At 40.6% G+C, this 22,202-nt stretch overlaps 1 protein-coding gene across 13 annotated transcripts in view; it reads right to left on the bottom strand.

Annotated features, from left to right (window-relative positions):
* ptprfa (protein tyrosine phosphatase receptor type Fa) overlaps nucleotides 1-22,202 on the bottom strand; it is a 284,242-nt gene that overhangs the window by 164,808 nt on the left and 97,232 nt on the right. For all 13 annotated transcript variants that reach the window (XM_046392938.1, XM_046392940.1, XM_046392948.1 and 10 more), the window contains exon 3: nucleotides 4,564-4,709. In XM_046392938.1, the coding sequence (XP_046248894.1) occupies nucleotides 4,564-4,709 (146 nt within the window). The remainder of the gene's footprint in view (nucleotides 1-4,563; nucleotides 4,710-22,202) is intronic.

Here is a 22,202-nt window from a genome sequence, read left to right as displayed (position 1 = left end):
TTTTTGCCACACATGATTGATTTGCTTGAATGGTTGTTGTGTGTTTGACCTTGCAAATCTACATTTTGTATTATTACTAGTTCTGCTTTTCTTTTTGTATTTGTATTAAAGTAATATTTTTGGAAAAAAAAAAGACTTGTTTTTTGCCTTTTTCTTTAAGTAAATATATACGGGTCGAAATTGACCCGTAACACCATGGATGTTAGTTATAGTTAATAATATTAAAATTATTATTATTATTATTTTAACAATTAAGAGATGTGTTCTAATCCCCCTCAGTAATAGTCAGGTAACATAAAACTTTTTATTTATTTATATAATTCTCTTGAGTTTCATTTTTTCATTTTTTTTATATTGAAAACGAGGGGTATGCTGTGAAAAGAAAGGCCCAGGGGGCCACAAGAAAAATATTAAAACCAATCTTTTCATGGATAAGGAAGCCTAACAAGGTAACCAAGAGGTAAGAAACAAATGGGATGATAAATAATTGTTTTTAGGGTATTGTATGGCTGATTTAAGACACGGGTCAAAACCGACCCGCTAACACAAGGGAAGGTAACGGAAAGCTAACACAAGAGGAAGGTTAAATTTAGAAGAACTGAGATAGTGAAAGTAAAAAGACTCACCGAATTTGATCATGTTGCTTAAAGCTTTCGAAGCAAATGATGAACTTGACTGGGTAACAGGTATGTGAGGGTGTTTAGGAATGTTGTTGGGGGGTAGTGGGGTTAAGACTCAAAGGTCAGGGCACTGACAAGCTGACTGCCAGGAATTACATTATTACCCTAATGAAGGAGCTCTGCACCCTTTTAATGCCATAAAGGATGTGAACCGACCTTGCACACGAGGAAGCCATCAGTTTGTGGAACACTAGCCCAAAGGAGAAAGCTGTTACTGAATGATGTGAGCCAATCTTATAGCCATTGTAAAGGAAGTCAGAAATGGTCCAGGACTGTAGGAACCAAGGAACCAAGGAACCAAGACCAAGGAAGTTCAACGAGTCACTAATGGAGTCTTTCAAATGGGTTATGAGTCTAATAACAAAGTGAAGACCCTACTTAGACCTGATATTATCATTTAATGTAAATAAGAAGAAATAAGTAAATGTGTGCAGAATCAGAATGCAGTTGAATCAACTAGCATATCTAGCATACTACAAAGTGCAATACGAGGGTTACATGACCAAAGAAGGCGTACTAATGCTTGTATTCTCTGGCTTTAATTTATTACAGGTAAGGTAACGTCAGCCTCATTAAGCTCATAATTAGATGTTATTACATTGCAACCAGATACAGATCACATGTCAATACCTGGTGGAGTTCTAATTTGATTTATCTAAACTCCAATTTATTTTAACTGTATATTTCTGAAGAGCTATCTACACAGCAGAGATATGTGTTTGAGTTTAACTTGGACTTGAATCACACTTAACTCACAAACTTTTCCTCAAAAGACCTGTGACTTGACTGGGACTCAGGATTTGGCCCATTAACATGAAGGGAATGTGTGATGAGCACAAACTGAGTGACCTCCCCTCCTTTATTATCATTACACATCAGGTGCAAAGATGACATTGCATAGATAACACCATGCTATATCACAATACAGAATGCTAAATCGACCACATCGAACTTCACCAGACACCTGAAAACACCAAGGTTTGGTAAGTGACTTGACAATATGAAAGTTAACATTAATGTCTATGGACAGCAAACATGTTTAACTCAACATCAGCTATCTAATGTTAGCTTGCTATGTAGCTAAGAGAGTTAACTGGATTAGATTGGTGTTTGCTGTATATTTTGAAGAGATGAGTGAGTGAGTGATTCTTTGCTTTCAGCATTTGTTCTCATAGAGTGCTGGCTGTTGATATCTTCTTGGTTTTGTCCCTGTCACTTTCATGTGCTTTTATCTACCAGATTTTTTTCTGAATGACAGACTGTATTGATTTCCCCTACTCTGGCCCTTGCTGGACTGCTATAGTGCATAACCTTTGTCACCCTTTCTGAGAGCAGAAGGCTTTATGTGCCCCAGTTAGCAGCTTTCTGTGCAATGCAACTGCAACGTTTATGAAATTGTGTGTTCAGTGCAGAAGTATACATATATATAAAATATATTTCTTAAACATTTAATAGGACCAACTCATGCATAGGCATATGAGGAACACTGGACTGATATGACACACACGACCTGTAGTAATAAAGAGTCTCTTTCTATTGTATCAATCAATCTATACTGAATAAAATTTAACGAAAAGGTAGTTGAAGAGGAGGTGGAGAAGTGGATTGTCTCCCTGCACAACAGGATAGCCATCAGTTTGAGTAATGCTGAGCAGACAGGTGGAAGATAATTCCTATTACTCATGATGACATGAACCAAGTGTCTCCATCTACACAGGACTCATGTTGAGTCACTTCACTTGAAGTCATCTGGGTTGGCTGGCAGCTAATGAGTTTTCCTACTGCTTTAGAGTGCTGCAGAAGGCTTATATAATACTATTAATTAAGCAATTGCAGCTGCATGCATAAAATATCAGCTTATCATAGCGCACAAACATTCTGCACTTTCAAATGACTCTTAGACGGTCTGGACCAATGCATATGTATTATGTACTGTGGAAGCTATAAGACATACTTCACCCCACTGAGTATTTTGTTCAGTTTATCTTTTCGTCAAACCACATCAGGCAGTTGCATCCAAAAATATTCAAAACTTTTAGTTATTCACTGACCAGCAACACTGTTAAATAATTAGATAATTAATTTCACACTGTATTTAAAGCAACAATATAAGTTAAGGTTACGGCTAATAAGGCTGCTTTGAATTGGTAGCTTCGGTTCAATGCCAATATTTGAAGGACTGAACAATCAATTATCTTTCTCGTATATTGTTACAAATCAGTACTTATCAGCTTTAGTTTCAAGTTTGTTCACTCAGAACATTCTTATATGCGCACATCATAGAGATGACACAAACAGCTCTATCAGAAATCTATCGCTCACCTCAGAGATCCAGAATGTGATCATCTGCAAGTCATTTTGAGATGCACTCAATCAAAAATAGTACAAAGTGCAACTGGGTTTCATGAGACACCCCAGCTTTTGTGGAATCAGGGCTGTTCACATGCACTGTAGAAATAGCCAATGGCAAACAAAATCATAAAATGATGAACTACAATATCAAGACTTGAAAACATGAAAACAGCAATTCCCTCACCAGTGAGCTACATCCCCACAGCAGCAGCAGAAGGTGAGGGTCTGTCCATTTCCGTAAATAAAGTTTGGTGCTTGGACACTATAATTGACAGTCCCTGCTCTGCTAATCTCATGGTTAATGTGTAGAACTGTCTGTGTCCAGTTTACTTCTGATGTTGTTTCTGCAGCGTATAGGTCCAATATGCTATGCTAAACCGTCAGTAACATTTCAGTTACCAAACAACAGACAACACATCCAGAGGCAACCTTTATTACTGCAGGTGACTTCAACCTCTACAACCTGAAGTCTGTAGTCTTCAAATTCCACCGATATGTCTACTGGTGGGTGTGGCCACAAAATCAACAATACATTTATGCTAATACCCTTTATCTATGTATCTCACAGCCTGATAAAAAAATAGTACCGAACTGTGTAATATGTTCCTTCATTATGGCAACACCACTAGTGTGGTTTAATCTAAAGCGTCTCGGAAGCGGAAGGTTACTTAATATAAGGAACATGTGTATGTCTGGGAACTTGCAATGGAAATTTTTCATTATTTATAGAACAAGCAATCAACTTTTTAATTCAAAAAGTAATGAAAAATATCCTTAGTTGCAACCCTTTTCAGTGTCATTAAAACAAACTTCATACATTCCTCTGTGTGTCTTTCCACAGCACACACTGCTTTGGAACTCCAAAGGCCTAAAACACTTTCAACATTTCAAAGCGAAGATTAAAACTTTGATGCTCGACCTTTCATTATTTGTTGCTCTGTGGATAATTTTGGAACGCTGTAATCTACTCATTTAACAGAGTCCATTAAAATATCAGTGATAACTGCCTGTTGGAACACTGGCAGTCTGAGGAACGAGGTGTAACAGTGCATTTAAATACACACACACACTTACCCACTGAATAAACCCAATAGCCTATCATGTGCTGGACTCTGGCTCTTCTTCACTCTAACCTTTCACTGCCACTATTTAACCTCCAGCCACTGATCACTGTACGTACTGTGATGCTGAGCCTCAGGTATTCTCATTAGAATATTGCTGCTAACCTGATTTGCATTAAGTGGTCTTAAAACAGGCACTAGGAGGACGGTTTTTTGTGCATGATGGTATTAAGTACAACCACAGCATACAGCTCAGCTTCACTGCTGCAAAACACACATACTCCTGAGAAAGTGTGTTGACACGATGTAAGTGCAAGGATAAAATTACAGCGCAACCTATCCTCCTCTGTCTCTCTCCATCTGGTACACAAAAGCAGAGAGCTAATGAGCAGTGAAAGTGTGAGAAAGAACTCTTCTGCACATTCAAAGACATCACACGGGGAGCTTTGAGGCCTGCTACTGAGTTGTACCTCAAAGCGCTGAGAGCTGACTTTCTTCCCTTTCTTCATCCAGGTGATGCGAGGTTTGGGCTCACCCACCGCCTGGCATACGAAAGACGCCACTCCTCCTGAAATCCCTGTCTGATCGTCAGGGGACTTGATGAAGCTGGGCATGCCTAAGGGAGAAAGACAGCCAGACAAAGGTGAGGGAAGGAAGAGAGGTGAGTGCAGGGAAGAGAAGATAACTAGCATGAGCTGAAAGGCCCTGACAGAGAAACAGCTTCAGGCAAGTTACAAGGATCTTACCACAGTACATCTGCTGTAGTTCTTGCAATAACAATATGCTCTTTCAAAAGCTGTCTCATGCCTGTAGCCACACCTACTGAAATGCACTGCCAGTAACAGCAGCTGAGTACATCCTTACCCTGATAATAGCAGCACCTGTCACTCTTATAAATAATGGCAGAGAGCAGGCAGATGTAAGTGGAAACTTGGCACAAAGAAACCTTGAAAAGTCTGCTCTGAATGAATGAAAAATAAAAAGGAATCGTGAACCAACACCAACAAATATCACTTTATTTCACTGGTCAACAGTTGGTTGCAGTAATACAAAATAACAAGAAACTGAAATGTAACAATGCACAACTAATGTAGACATGATTAATTAAAAGAAAACAAAAAAAAAGCACATCCAGCTAGAATTACCACCTTGCTGTTGTATACCACTGTCAAGCAGTGTCACTGCAGTTTGTCCAAACTTAAGTTATGTATGTAAAAAAAATCGCCATCGCTGCCTCGTGAAAAAAAACCTATCTCCAAAATTCGTTTTTTCCAGGAGCATATTTTTTACTATGCGCTCCAATGACGTGTGGTTATTTACGATCCTCCAGTCTCATTTTTATGTCCCACCAAGCTTGATTGCAGGCTATTCTACATCTCCATTTAACACATTATGCTAACAAAAGCTTTTGGTTCGCATTTTATATTTAAATCAAGACAAATCATGGGCAAATAGTAATCTGATATTGACGTGCACACGTCAGTTTGACTGATGGTCGTATAAATACCCAACACATCAGTTGCTAGGGAGGAATGCGGACATGCCGTACGGTTAAAAGGTGACTTGGGTTTGTTCATTCAGCAGCCAAAACAAACCCCTACAAATTCTAAAACATGGATGTTTCACACACATCTTCACACAAATTCTTTTTGATCCCAAAAAGAATTTTGTTTTCCATATGGTCCGACTGAGGCAGCATGCAGGGCTTCAAGCAGCAGTGTAATTACCACGATCCATCCCCTCATTGATATTTTCTATTGGCGCTGATTTCTGAGGTGCCCACACGGAAAAGCTCTGCATTGACTTTCTACGGGAATTGTTTTCCGTGGTGTCCGCACGTAATTTTACCACATTCCGTGTGGGTACCACGTAATGCATTGTCAACAATCCGTGCGTATGTCAATGATTTCTGTGAGATCAGGTTGTGTGAGAAACACATTAAACATAAATGTTTTCTGGCCATGACCAATGAATTGATGGCCCCTTTATAAACATTTTAAATGACTGGCTTACAAATATTTTATGAAGAAGGAACTGTACTTCCCATGCTTAACACTGAAACACTAAAAATGTGTTTTAGTGACAAATACATGTGTGTGTAAAAATAAAATGTAAAAAAAACAAAAAAACTCCACTGGTATCTTAAAAGAATCATTCCTGTTGTTAAAAACTAATAGTTCTGGTAACCAACAACATTGTAAGCACTAAGTTTTATTTTTTGACATCTGGCAAGCAGTCACCGACAAAACAAAACCATCAGTCAGACTGATTGCGAATACAAGCACACAAAAGGATCTGCTTCCAAGCCACTGCCAGACACAGTCGTAATACCTGGACCTGCATCATTCGTATGAGCAGTAGGTGTCATCAAGGTCACATTTGTAACATGAATGACAAAAGGTGTCTCATAAAAGAGTTTGGCACCCAGCAACATCTCCTCTTGATCTTTTCACCTTTATGCACAGGTTGTGTACATTTTTGGCATTGAATGGCATTAACATCTCACCACCTATGCCAGTAACCTCATGCCAAAACTTCAAACTCAGTTGTCACCCAACTAAATACAGCAGTTCAAATTTAAGCATGTACATTAGTCTATAAATAACAGGTCATTATATCATTTACCTATTACATATATGCTTGGTTTTCTCTACCAGATAATAGGTTTAACATGTGTCTGACTATTGTCTTTCTGTCAAAGTTTCTTTGTCCACCAGACATCCTTTAAGCAATGGTGCCATGTTTCCAGATCTCATTAGCTTGATGAGTACAGTGGTTATGCTAACAGTAGTAAAGGAATGATGACCCCAATCTCCAAAATTAAGACAAAAGTTATAATCCATACAAAATAATCCCCTTTTGAGTGAACAAGCCTGAAAAAGATGTTAACAAGATAAATAATTTTTGAAATATGAGCTGATATAAAATGGGTGCAGTGCAGTGGTTATCACTGTCGCCTCATAGCAAGAGGGTTCCAGGTTCGAATCCCGGTCTGGGCCCTTCTATGTGGAGTTTGCATGTTCTCCCTGTGCCTGCGTGGGTTTTCTCCAGGTACTCCGGCTTCCTCCCACAATACCAAAAACATGCACATTAGGTTAATTGGCTACTCTAAATTGCCCCTAGGTGTGAGTGTGAGAGTGTGTGGTTGTTTGTCTTTGTGTGTCCGCCCTGCGATTGACTGGCGACCAGTCCAGGGTGAACCCCGCCTCTCGCCTGCTGTCAGCTGAGATACCCTACCCTGATGGAAAAGCAGTATAGGAAATGGATGGATGAATGGAGTTCATGAAGTATTTTAGGACAGTTTAAATGAAGTCTAAGACAGTTTCAATATGCTTTACCATCCAAAATATGCAAAATAAATGATTTCATAATCTACTCATCCTGTCAAACATATAAATCTATGAGATTTCATTGCTACATTACATTTAATTTTAACACTCATTACAGAAACAGAGTGCAGTCAAATACACTGCATAGACACAAGTATCCCAAAACACCTCTTTATGGGGCTATTTTTCAGGGGTTAGGCCAGGCCCCTTACATCCAGCCAAGATAAATCTCAATGCTTCAGCATATCAAGACATTTTGGACAATGCTATGCCTCCAATTTTGTGGCAACAGTTTGGGGAAGACCCTTTTCTGTTCCAGTATGACTGTGCCTCAGTGCACAAAGAAAGGTGGTGGAAAAACTTGACCCGCTTTACAGAGCCTTGACCTCAACCCCATCAAACACATTTGGGATGACTGCGAGCCAGGCCTTTTCTTCCAATTTCACAAATGTTCTACTGCATGAATGGGCAAAAATTCCCACAGAAACACTCCAAAATCTTGTGGAAAGCCTTCCCAAAAGAGTGGAAGCTGTTATAGCTGCATATCGGTCTATGTAATTAGAATGCAATGTCAAGTCACTGTTGGTGTAATAGTTAACAGCCCATATAGTGTAGTTAAATATTCTATATAGGAGCTTACAGACAACAAAAACAGGGAGACCACTATGTCTGACACTTTGTCTCAGATGAGACATCTTTGTCCCCAGACAAAGAATCCAGGTGTTATTGTTTGGAGGTAGAAGTGGCTTCTTGAGTGCCAGGTCAGTGTAATGCTGACCGTGATGCAGCAGCTCCTGCCTCGACAGTGCCCTCATATTGTCGTTTTGCCAAGACATTTCCTCCAGTTAGAGCTTGTTTCTCTGCTGTAACTTTGAAAGCAGCAGAACCTAAAGATTAGTTTTTTCACAGCCTGCTGCTTGCCAGCCTTCTGCTTACATAATACCCAGTAACATACATATTGTGGCAGGCCACCCGTACTTACAAATTAGAAAGTAATTTGAATCAGGCAGCTACATGGACAAACACATGTTACAGAGGTTGGAGAAATGGGCTTCGGGCTCAAAAGTTACCGGCTTCTACTGTACCATACCATATATAAAGACGGACACCACAGAAGCAGTGCACAACTTCAGAAACATTTTTAATCTGCTGCACTCTGAGAGCAAGATTAAGTGGCCAGATCACAAATAACATTAATAAGACATTTTTGAAAGTACAACACTGAGCTTTGGCTCTGCTGCCTGCCTGGTAATTAAGTTATACTCAATAGTCAATCTCAGTCCATTGCTTTTCATCTTACATTAGTCCAGAGCTGAAACTAAACCTTGATTGATGAATGAAATAGTAATTTCTTTAAAAAATTTCACCTATAAAGAATGCCATCATGCCAATATACAGTCTGAACTGTATGACCCATGCAGAGGTTGCTGCTGGAAAGCACAAGTTTCAGTATGTGCATGCCTGTAGGAACATGTGGTTGCACACAACATGCTTGTCTTTTCCAAACTGTACTTCATAAATACTGTTGCCTGTTGGCATTTATCAAATGTAATAAATAGTTGTATTTCATGCTCACTTTTGTCAGGCACAAAGGTACAGAATACAGCCCTGCAAGACAGACACACCAACGATGCCCAGCGAGGTTAGCAAGACAGATGAGAGGTGCATTACAATCTAGCAAATCAATGTAACTTTAAAGTATTTATTTACTCATTTATTTATTTTCTTTCTTTCTTTCTTTTTGTGACCAGAAGGATAGCTCCACTTCATCTTCTAATTGAAGTATGCATGTACAGCAAGGAGTTTGGGGGCAAACTAATTGGGACTGAGAAATGCAAAACAACATTAGAGATACTTAACGTTAATATGGGGAAGTGTTCGATGATTTCGTGTTCATTACAAAACTGTGGTGGTACAAATAAACCGGTGCAGCCCATCACACTATGGGAAACACTAAAATAATGATTGATAGTATGGTATGACAGCAACATTTTCAAAGAGGCAGACTGAGAAGAGGTATATAAATGTTCCAGGCACAGTTTAAATCCTATTTGTCCAGCATGCAAGAATCTTTCAGGCAAAACATTTTCACAGTAACTTTTGGCAACCGTTAACTGTGCTATGTAAAGTTCAATGTAATTCAAAATCCATTATTACAGTCAGAGCCAAAAGCTGCTCCCCATTTCCATGGAAATCCACTCATACAAGTTGCACAACAGGTTACAGTGGGGTCATGAGAATGGTCAATGTACAGCTGCAAAATGCTGCCTTTTACAGCACTATGCAAAAATAAGTCAGTACGTGAAAGTCAATCCAGCACAGAAGGTTTATCAGAGGTTTCAAGGAGGCGGTGGAGGTAGGTGGAGAAGAAGCAAATGGATTGCACCATTATTAAGCTATTTATTTCCCATGGCTGCTGTTGGCTGACCCTGAGGCTTGACACTGTAAATGTAAAACAAGCTGGTGCCCTCAGCTCACTTCACCGCTAGCTGTGAGTTGTTTCTCCCTTATATTCTTGCCTGACTCTGTTCGTGCATTTTCTCTTTGAGTTCCTTTAAAAATGTGCCCATTTGACCTCTTACATACAATCCACAAGGATAGGCATTTTTGATGAGAAGAAAATGGAAAAAGTGGGACGTAAAGAATCTTTCATTTGCTGACATTTCGCCATCTTTCATTCCAGTATAATAAAACACATTCAAGAAATCACTTAATCATGAGATGACTATATGCAGTACAGTAATTTTTTTTATTACACTAGCTTGCATTAAAAAGTAAGCAGAAGACTAGTCTCCACTGAATAGTGCAGGTCAGAGATGGTGCTTACAGATTCAGCTGTTCTTGACATTATCAGAGCATTTATTTTCCACCTTTGTTGCAAAGTTGTCTTTACTACAACTAGTGGATGGCTTGCTGTAAAATGTTGTAACATTTTGCATATTTGATTTCAGTTCAATGTCAGTTTTGACTCAAAATACACTCATAACCTTCTCTAATAAAGCAAGTGGCTTATCCCTCTGGATGCGTTCACACAACACTTGCAGAGGATACAACTGGTTTGACATTTCAACTTCTCAAAATGCGTACTAAAGCTTTATGTAACGGCTGTACTTAGCCAAGGGTAAAGTGCATTTAAGAACCACTTTGAGGAGGAAAATCCATCCTTTCACACTGACTGTTGTTGCCATATCACCTTATATGTCTGTGTCCTGTTTTTGTTGTGTTTTCCTTGCTGCTTTTGGTAACAGGACAAGGGCGGGTGATGTGACTTTGCATTCATGTTCCACGGTTACATGTAGCTGGGATCAGGACATTCAGAACACAAGAGTGTATTTGTTTATAATCGCAACATCCAGTTTCTACAAACATACTTGTAACTCCCCAATTGAGGAGCTCTTCTGAGCTCCTTAAAAGGGGCTCACAGAGATCACATAAGATCTGTGGCTTTGAAACCTCATAAATTGGACTCTTATCATTCATGCTGACTGGCGGGGAAACAGAAATGTTAAGAATGTCGGCCCCGATTCTGACTTTGATAATTCTAACACATAATAATTGAGACATGGTTCCATGACCATGTAATGTCATATATAATGTCATTTAACTCACTCTAACGCACTCTTCTATACTTTTCTGAACACTAATTATCTTGTTCCTTGCTATTTAAGTCTTTTCTGTCAAAGGAAACAAGTCCAAGTAATATGTCAAGGCAACTGAAAACTAAGGTGAGTCCAAGTCCAAGTTAAATATACGATACTGTCACTAGATCATGCACTTAGGCACTTGAGCACCAGAATCTCAAAACCAAAACAAATATACGTCATTTACTCAGTAAAAGTGGAAAGAAAGAAAAAAAACCATCTGCATCTCAACATTTACAGCCCATGTATTTCAGATCAGACTGTAAAATTAGGCAATGCAGATCATATAATGAAGACTTTGTTACTACATAGTTAGTTTGACAGTTAAATAGGGGAGGAAAATTTGAAACAGAAATAATTTCTTTGAAGCCGACTGATGCTTGTTTATTAAGTTCACATAGCGTAGACACAGAGTGGGAAATTCCAGTTTGTTTTGCTTGAAAAGATGACTCCAGCAGGGATACAAGTCACATATTTTGCCCTATTTTTTGAGAACCTGTCTTCCTTTGCTCCTTTCCAAATTTTTCCCCCTTCTGCCACTGCCAAATCTAACAGCACAATCTCGACTCTGCTCATTGCTGACTCTTCAAAACAACTTCAGTCTTTGCTGAAGACAAGACAGCCACCAAACCGCAACAGAAAACCGGATTGGAAACTATATTTTGCATACAAAAACAAAACTAAGAGACAGTTTGGAGTGGGAAATCAATAAATGGACTGGAGTCAGCTCTGTTTGTCCTCATTAATAATGGAGGGGCCATTTAAATCCCTTTAAACTCGTTCACCATGTTGGGAATGATGGCACAAAGCGACAGCTACACAAACCATTCAAGTGATTTCTAGTACAGAAAAGTACAGAAATACGAAAGAAAATACAAAAAATTACAGCAGCTAGTCAAGACTTAATACATATTAGAGTGCTTTCTGACTTTGTGTTGCTGCTTTTATCTTTACTAACAAAAAAAAAGAAAGAAAGAAAGTTCAGATCCACAAAAAGATTTGAAACCTGACAGCTGACTGTTTAATCCAAATTGATTGGGGAATGATACATAGAAGTTAATTTTGTGGGAGTGGGGGCTTTTATTTTATTTATTTTATCTGTTTTATAAACCACATATACTACTGCTGTTTCAATGTGTGTGTATTTGAGGGACAAGTTCATTTAATTCTCAATATTTTCTTCCAAACACGCAACAGTTTCGATTATTTCACTCACCATTTCTGTATGTGCATTTGAACGGTGCATTTGTTTCACTAGTTTGAAGTGGCTGGGACTCAGTTAGAAAAAAGGTGGTGGCAAGTCTTTGTGTGTACCAAACAGTATGTGTAGCATTTAGGCGGAGAGAAACCCCCCCCCAAAAAACTCTTCAGAGTGCCAGAAAACACCACCAAAAAATAGAAAACACAACCCAAAACAAAACATTTGTAATGTATTGAGCTCTCAGGGCTCAGGATAACCAGAGTTTAGGAATACAAGTGACAATGGAACATGCAAGAATGAAATATATATTACCGCATTTTCAAAATTGTGTAAGTTTGTGAAACCTTACACACTTTCAGGAACAGAGACCACATGCAACCTTTTGCACTAAATCGTCTTTACCAGAACAGTTTTATATCCAAGTCTGGCAAGAACTTTCTCAGAACTTAGCGTGAGCTCTTTGATGTTTTTATGATGAAATATCAACCAAATGCAGAAGCATCTCCTGTAACAGCCATTGATTTCATCAACATCTCACTCCACATTATTAATCTGGCTAACGGCTGTCAATCACACACCAACAAATAAGACTGTAATCCCTTAACATGGTAAACTGGTTACATACTGGTTTCTCAGACCACTCTTGTATATCCCAGTCCATCGGGTTACTGAATGATATTGGTGGAAATGACTGCATTGGTGAACTCATCTCTTCATAGATGATTTAGGCGTAGAGCATTTTCTTCATTCATTTACTCCAGTAAACAGGATATGCTTCTTTTCAACGCAGGCTGCGGAGGCCTGTGGCAGCACAGCTCTCTGACAGCAGCCAGGGAATCCATTTACACAGCACATTATGCAGCTTACATGCTACACTAACTGCCTTGTACTGCTGCTTGTCGCTCTCCATGCCAGTCTCAATTTATTCTACTTTTCACAAACCGTATTCTCAGGGATATGTCTGGCATTACAATTTTTTGGACTGAAGCTGCTTATACACCAAATTTTGTGCCACTTATATCTAAATTTGACCATTCATAACAAAACCCCACTCATAATGATAAAATAGTTTTGCAGAGTTTGGCAGGTTTTACTGCTAGTTTTATTGACCGACAGAACTGAATAAAATGTATCCTCAAGCCCATCATCATGATTTGTATGAATAAGAATCTTAACATTAACAAACAAAACCATGATTGATGTGACACTGTGAAAATTATCAATTTTTAAGTCAGGGAACACAATGCTATGCCAAAGATAGGCACTCTGTGGCTGAACAGGACTGACTAAGATCATGTAAGAGTGCTCCAACAATGATTTTTGGGGCTGATCACCTTTGCTGGAAGTAGTATTGCCTGATGCTGATCAAGGATCACCCTTAAATTGTCAAGGAAATCAATAACTGTTTTTTTTTGTCCAACTCAAAAATATTGCTTCCAAACAAAATGAACAGTTATCTGTAAAAACAGAACAAGACAATAGGACAGATAAAAAATCTAAAATGCAATTTAGTAGGCCAGACAAAAAACAATCAGTGTCACAGTCTCAGTTATCTTGGTCTTTGTACTTGAGTCTTCACATCCTGAAGCCATTATTCCATCCCTTGGTTGTTGTTTGTGGCTGGTTACTTTCATCTCTGACAGAAATTGGTCAGATGTAGACTGATGTAAAGTGTCAACAAATTCATACTCAAAATACTTTTACCTCCAAATTCTATTTTCAGATGAAATAGTTCAGTGCAGATGACACAACAGTTGTGGGCTGCATCCAGAATGACAATGACCTGTCCTATCAAGAGGAGGTATAAGGATGCAAGAAAAACAACTTGGTCCTAAAGGTCGGAGAAACAAAGGAGATCATCATTGATTTCAGGGTCGGGTTTGGTGGATGGAATGCCTCAGACAGGAGGTCCTTGCACAGAGTGGCGTGTAAAGCAGAAAATATAGCTGGGACTCCACTTTCCACCATCCAGAAATCGGCAGATAAACGCTGCCTGACCAGAGTCAACAACATCATTAGAGATCCCACTCACCTCGACCATGAGCTGTTCTCCCTGCTTTCGAAGTATCTGGTACAAAATAATAAGATTCAGCAACAGCTTTGTGCCACCAGACTCCTTACACCCTGTCTGACCTTACACCCTACACTGTCTAGTGTATAGTTTTGAATGAAAACAAAGATCTGTTCTATTTGATTACATTTTATTCTTCATTTATTTACTGTAAAGTTGTTGTGTTCTGACATTAAATTGGATTGCACTGCTTAATGTTTCATGTTCCCCTCAATAGAAACTTTTGGTCCTGCTGTTTCTTTGGGGTACACTGTAAGCTAAAGCTCTGTTAGCTGTTAGCTTCTTTTGCCAAACACTGCAGGACTCCAGGCTCCTTTTGGGGACTTCTGAAAATGAATCCAGCACCCGACGACAATGTGACGGTAACGGGCTTCCATACGGTCCGTGTGGACAGAGACTGCGCTACCAGCGGTAAGCACAAAGGGGGAGGGCTTGCCGTGCTCGTTAACAACCGGTGGTGTAATCCAGCTCACATCACGGTGAAGGAGCGCATCTGCAGCCCGGATGTGGAACTTTGTGCCGTTGGACTACGTCCATATTACCTGCCCAGGGAGTTTTCACATGTTGTCATGGTAACTGTTTATGTCCCCCCCTCTGCAAACCCCAGCAGGACATGTGACACTATTCACTCTGCAATAGCCCGGATACAGACTCAGCACCCGAGTGCATTCATTGCAATCTCGGGTGATTTCAACCATACTAACCTAGACAAAACACTCCCCACTTTCACTCAGTTTGTGAACTGTCCTACCAGAGAGGGAAGAACAATTGATCTGCTGTATGCAAATGCAAAGGACTGTTACAGCTCTTCCCCCCTCCCCCCACTAGGCAGGTCAGATCACAACCTGATCCACCTCTCCCCCTGCTATGTGCCTCTCGTAAAGCGTCTGCCTGCAACTTCAAGGACTGTGAGGAGATGGACAGACGTGGCCAATGAGACACTCCAGGGCTGTTTTGAGGTGACAGACTGGCAGGCACTCTGTGAGCCCCACGGTCAGGACATTGATGGGCTCACGGAGTGCATCACTGCCTACATAAACTTCTGTGTGGACACCATTGTCCCAACCACAACGGTAAAGTGTTACCCCAACAACAAGCCGTGGGTAACCAAGGACATCAAAGCCATCCTCAATGACAAGAAGAGGGCTTTCAGAGCAGGCAATAGGGAGGAGGTGAGAGCTATCCAGCGCACCCTGAGATCAAAGATCAGGGAGGCAAAGGAGAGGTACCGGAGGAAGCTGGAGTGGAAACTCCAGCAGAACAACACGAGAGAGGTGTGGAGTGGCATGAGGACCATCACAGGTTACGGGCCAAACAGAGGAGGAGTTGATGGCAGTGTGGAACGGGCGAATGAGCTGAATCAGTTTTTTAACAGATTCGAAACAGGGACCCCAATTCACACTTCAAACGACTCCTCAGCAGTACGGTTGCAGCAACCAGCCACTCCAGCCTCTCTCCCTCCACCCACATTCCATCTGGATGGCCTCGCTCACACCTCGTCCCCAGAAGCCTGGGTGGACCACTCTCACCTGGGTACCACAAGCACTCCTCCCCCACCCATCACCCCAACGATGACCTTCACAGCTGACCAGGTGAGAAGACAGCTGCAGAGACTCCGTGCAGGCAAAGCTGCAGGCCCAGATGGTGTGAGCCCCAGGGTCCTGAAAGCCTGTGCCCCCCAGCTAAGCGGAGTACTTCATCATGTCTTCAACCTGAGTCTGAGTCTTCAGAGGGTCCCCGTGGTGTGGAAGACGTCATGCCTCGTTCCTGTCCCGAAGACGCCGCGTCCCAGCGACCCCAAGGACTACAGGCCTGTGGCCCTGACGTCACACATCATGAAGACCCTGGAAAGACTCGTCCTGGAGCAGCTCAGGCCCATGGTCCAACTGCTTCAGGATCCCCTTCAGTTCGCCTACCAGCCCCGCCTTGGAGTGGACGATGCCATCATCTACCTGCTGAACAGAGTCTACACTCACCTGGACAAGCCGGCAAGCACTGTGAGAATCACGTTCTTCGATTTCTCGAGTGCGTTTGACACCATCAGGCCGGCTCTGCTGGCTGAGAAGCTGACAGCGATGCAGGTGGATGCCCCACTGGTGTCCTGGATCGCAGACTATCTGACGGGCAGACCGCAGTACGTACGCCTGAAGTGCTGCCTGTCAGATGAAGTGATCAGCAACACCGGGGCTCCACAGGGGACTGTCCTCTCTCCCTTCCTCTTCACGATTTACACCACAGACTTTACGCACTGCACAGAGTCCTGCCATCTTCAGAAATTTTCTGATGACTCTGCAGTGGTTGGGTGTATTACTGGGGGGGATGAGAGAGAGTACAGGACGGTAGTGGACAACTTTGTCACATGGAGCGGGAAAAACCACCTACAGCTCAATGTGACAAAGACCAAAGAACTGGTGGTGGACCTGAGGAGGACTAAGGCTCCAGTGACCCCTATCAACATCAAAGGGGACACTGTGGAGGTGGTGGAACAGTACAAGTACTTGGGGGTGTACTTAGACCACAAACTGGACTGGTGCAAGAATGTGGACATGGTCTACAGAAAGGGCCAGAGCCGCCTCTACTTTCTGAGGCGGCTGAGGTCCTTCAACATCTGCAGGACGATGCTGAGGATGTTCTATGAGTCGGTGGTGTCCAGTGCCATCACATATGCCGTTGCCTGCTGGGGCAGCTGCCTGAGGGTGAGGGACACTAACAGACTCAATAGAATCATCAAGAAGGCCAGCCATGTTGTGGGAGAGGAACTGGACTCTCTGACAGTGGTGTCTGAGAGGAGGATGTTGTCCAAAATAAGAACTATACTGGACTTTCCCTCTCACCCTCTCCACAATGTGCTGATGGGCTACAGGAGCTCGTTCAGCAACAGACTCATACTCCCACGATGCACCACAGAGCGACACAGGAAATCATTCCTGCCTGTCGCCATCAAACTGTTAAACTCAGCACTGTGATGGACACACTCACTGTATATATACAATGTACATATTGGTTTTTTACACATGCACATACCTGGATTTTAAATTTTCTTAAAAATTTGAATACAGTTTTTTGTAAATACCTGTACTTTGAGATTTTAGTTTTGTTTATCCTATCTTTATTAAGTTTATCCTATTTTTTATACTCTGCACTTTTCTCCTTTCTTGGTCGGGAATACTGCATGTGCAATGTCTGTAAAAACAAGAATTTCCCTCCAGGGATTAATAAAGGAATTCTGATTCTGATTCTGATTCTGTATGTCCTCTATGATTATTTATCTATTTTCAGTGTTGACAATAGTAGTTGTTTGCATGGCTGTCAGACAACTACTGTTAACCCCATGATGCCTTAAGGTGAGTCTGTAACTGGCAGAAATACAAGGAAGTAGTATCAGAGTGGATTATTTATTTCACACTTAAGACTATTTCAGAGTCTGATAACGCAGTAATGCTGACAACCCAACCAGTGAAAGCAGATGGCCACCCATCTTGAGCCGGGGTCTGCTCCGAGGTTTCTGCCTTCTAAAAGGCAGTTTTTCCTCACCACAGTCGCCTTGCTTAAGGGGGAATGTTGGGTTCTCTGTATTACATAATGTAATTAAAAAGTATGGTCTAGAATTGCTCTAATTGGAAAGTGTCATGAGATAACTTTTGTTGGGAATTGGCGCCATATAAATAAACTGAATTGAAATTTAATCGCATTGTTAAACTCGCATTGTTAAAAAGGAAAAAAGTCTTGATTCACACAAGACAAGAATTACATATAAATGTCATGTGGTTTACCCATTTACAAATATCTGGATTTCATGTTTGCACATTTGCTCGAAGTCGGTTGGGGCTCTCCTGACCCAGTTCCAACGAAGCCCAAAAGAGAAATGAACGTCACATGAAGCAACGTCTGTTTCGAAAGATGGCGGTAGCTGATCACAGCTGAATCAGCTGTCAGACAGCTTAAACAGCTAGTTTTGATGGAGTTTGTGTCTCCAGGGGTACACGTTGATAATACTACTAGAGACTCAGTACAGAGCAGCAATGTTTTCTCTCTGTTGTTTGTTACCTGTTTAGCAAACATATTTGAGACTGTGTACTGTGTTAAAGGCACAGATACCATTTCTAGTGACAAAGAATTTCTGCATCTGTATATATTGATATTGTGATTGTGAATTCATTATTTTATAAGCCAAAATATCATTACGGTGTCTTTAGAATTATGTTAGGCTCAATAGTTCAGGAAAAAGTGAAATCTTATAATATATAAGACCTGACTCTTACCAACCTCACATGTGCCTACTCTGCAGATAGTTAGCTTGGTTAGTCATGGAGCTTCTATTAGCTGAGCAGAAACTTCTTGCCAAACCTGGCAAGAAAACCTCCTCCTGTTCCTTCCACTGTTATACCCTGTCATTAAGGCGGCCTCTGCCAGTCCAACACTGTGTCATTTTGTAAAGTCTGTAAAGTCATTTTGCTATTTTGCTTACTTAAAGGGAAAGCAGTTAGAAAATGTCTGTGGTAAGAGATATCTAACAAGGAATGGTCCTGGGTCACAACAATTCTACAAAAAATCCTCATCTCTGGGGTTTACAGCCTCTTGTTTCACATCTCATTGTCACCCACGACAGCACACTTGTCCACAAGCCTGTTTCTCATTTGGCCTCAAGAATTTAATGGTGTCTAGGCATGCAGCCAGGCAGTCGTGTGAGGCGGAATAAAGTTGTGTTTCAGAGGCAATTCACAATGACAAGTGACAACAGTTTCACACAAAGTGTCTTCTCCTCACAGAGGCTCATTAGGCTTTGGAGTTGAGAGGGAGCAGCCATGCAAATCAACCTCTGATCAGTCAAAGTGACATATAAACAATCTGGCTCCCTGCTTCTGGACACCCAAGGTAAAAACATTGTTGTGCTTTTCACAGTTCTCTTACTAGATTACTCCTGAGGAGAGGAGAGATGTTTATGGTGAAAAGGAATCCACTTAGTTCTGCAGAGGTCAATAAAGTTTGCCTCTAAAAGGAATAGAAAAAATGGTAGTCACTAGTTAGTAAGTAAAATGCTCTGCATTCAAAAAGCAGCTTTAACCGTTTTGTTATCAGCTCTTTCAAAGTAGATATACTCTTTTAATTTAATAGAATCTGATTCTTAGAAACAGTTCAATACAAACAATATCCGTCCTCCAAAACAGTTTCTGCTCTTTACAACTCGAGTCTGATTTCTGTAGTTTTACAGTTATGATAACCAAACCCGTATCCTCATGAACAAAGGCTATCATGACAATGCTGATACTGCTAATGACAGACACTGAAATATACCGGAGAGGTCAGATAATCAGACAGGTTATAAGCAAGCCAATAGCTTATCGCGATTACCTCTCCCACTTTATTTACAGACATACACTGAAAGTGGGCAAACCGTCAGTGTAAAATTTTGTAAAAACTACAGTAATGGCAGTAGGTCAAAATAGGATGTGGGTTTGTAAATTGCAACAGATGTTTACAACAGATAATTTGGGCATGAATCTTTTTTGTCAAGGATCACTTTCTCTTCCAAATAAATTTGCTTAACCCAGGGATTGGTTGAAAAACCCTTTGATCATCTGAATTTTATGATTTCATACAGTCTCAGACTTTTAGAGACAGTCTGAGATTACTGTCTATAGAAACTGCATCCATCTTGGACAATTCCCCCCATCACATTTCAATAATAATGCCATTGTTTTGAAAAAACTGGCACAGAAGATTTCCAAATATAAACAAAACATAATAACAATGTTCTTGTTTCATGACAGTGATTATCTTGACTACCTTATTACTGACAGTAGGCCAAATGCATAAAAATAAGGCCCAGGTTGACACAAAATGTAATTATCTTTCAATAACATTAAATAAAACAAGTGGTCGTCCCATAGACCATAAAAAATATTCCTATCAAGTACAGAGGATGGAAGGAACAGCTAAGGCTCTGCTCATTGAGTTTCACAGCACAACTCTCCTGCCCTCTAATAAAGAAAATCCTGCCAGTTCCCCAGTGCTGCTCTGTGACGGGCCTGTCAGGATAAACTGTCAGCCTTGTGTCGCCGGTAAGTTCTTGCTTTCACGGTGTAACAGAGAGAGGAGGCAGAAATCTGATACATGGCTGCACAGAAGGAGACAGTAGGTGTTAGCTCACTGCTTTCACAGCTCAAATATACAGTGAAACCAAATTAGATGGTGTTCTGAAGCAACATAAAGGTAAACCTTGACATTTCAATTCGAAGAATTTTAGTTTTTGTCACTAGGTAGTTTTTGTATTTTGTCTTTGGTAAACTCAGAAGTTGGTTAATAGTGCTACAGTTAATGCTTTCTTTCTATAAAACCAACAGCTACCCAGTTAGGCCAGGGAAAAAGACAAATGTTTTGACCATACCAGACGAGTGTGTAGAATCCGCACGTTGGCAGGGTTATAATAGAGCCTGATATGAGCCTGATGTTTAGTGCTTCTGTGTATACAACAGGCTCAAACTCTCTCAAATTCTGTTTAGATTCTGAAAAATTTGGCTGGTTTATTTTCATTGGTGAAACATGTTTGTCAGCCAGTCATTCAGATCATGGATAGCTAAACGAGCTAAGCAGGTGTTTTGTCCAGGTCCAGACATGGACTCCTTGTCAATTTCTCTCATCCAGAAAGCTTCCTTGGTTTTGACTTAATCATGAGATTGATACAGGTGTTACACTTGTAAAACTTATATAAAAACTATAATCAGTTACTTATAACACATCATTCATTAAAAACGTAATGGCTAATAATCCCTCAGCAGTGAAAGTAATAAATTACTCATTAATTTACTTTTGTAACACGGGCCAGCCTAGTAAAAGGTGCCTTAAAATCAGTGTCTGGTAATTCACAGCACAATTATACACAAAGTCAGTGCATGTGGGAAATATTAAATTGAGTGAAAAAGCTGCAGCGTTGTGTATGGAGGACTGAAGGGAATGGAAGGACGGAGCTGCTGCTCAGCTGCTGAGACTTGGAAAGCTGTGGAGGAGAGAACAGGGGGCAGAACTGGCTCTTTTGGAGGAATAAAGAACTAGATTCTGTTCTGTCTGGAGTTGCTTACCAGTGAGAGGAGATCTCAGAGTTTTTTAAACTTGTAGGATTAAAAAATTGATTTATATTCACTCTGGGTTCTCTACCGTCTGCAGTATGGATGTTAATGTAGTTAGCACTTGCTTGTCTTTGCTCACTGCTGACTGGAGGGAAATTTACTTAATCTCATAAGTGTACAGAGAGGAGATGGTGAAAGAGTGAAAGGAAATAAGAGTCTCCGGTGAGACATGAATTCAGTCTGAGGTGACACTCATGAGGGTGTCAGCGTGACAGGTCAACTGGCGGCACTGCTAATGAGCCCTTATCTACTAACCAGGAAATGCATTCCTATTACTTTGTAAGTATATTCATGTATTTTCTTTGAATGTTGTTTGCACATCATTATCATATATCCTTGTGTGTTAAACAGCAGCCCCAGTAACTACACACAGCTCTTCAGGATACTGTTTCACTTCCAACTGCTCTATTCACACAACATTCAGTTTAACTTTCAATCAACAGTAGCTTACTTCTGTTAGTCACAAAACATGGCTAACATTAGCAAACCATTTGCGAACACACAGCAGGTGAGTAAGACCCTGCTGACTTGAGTTATCTAAGTGGACAGCTCCAAACACGTGTGAATGTGCTCAAGAAACAATGGAGATTCACTGAGATCCAATTGCTAAGACTTGTCTGATTTCCATTTGCTTCATTGTAATGCAAATTACATATTTGGGTCCCTTACCAGCCTATTAAGAAACTATGAACTATAAACTGCTATATTCCTAGTATAAATAAACAATATGCAGCAAACAA

Source organism: Scatophagus argus, chromosome 6 (assembly GCF_020382885.2).
Source record: "Scatophagus argus isolate fScaArg1 chromosome 6, fScaArg1.pri, whole genome shotgun sequence".
Lineage (NCBI taxonomy): Eukaryota > Metazoa > Chordata > Actinopteri > Scatophagidae > Scatophagus > Scatophagus argus.
This window is presented reverse-complemented; position numbering and strand designations above follow the sequence as displayed.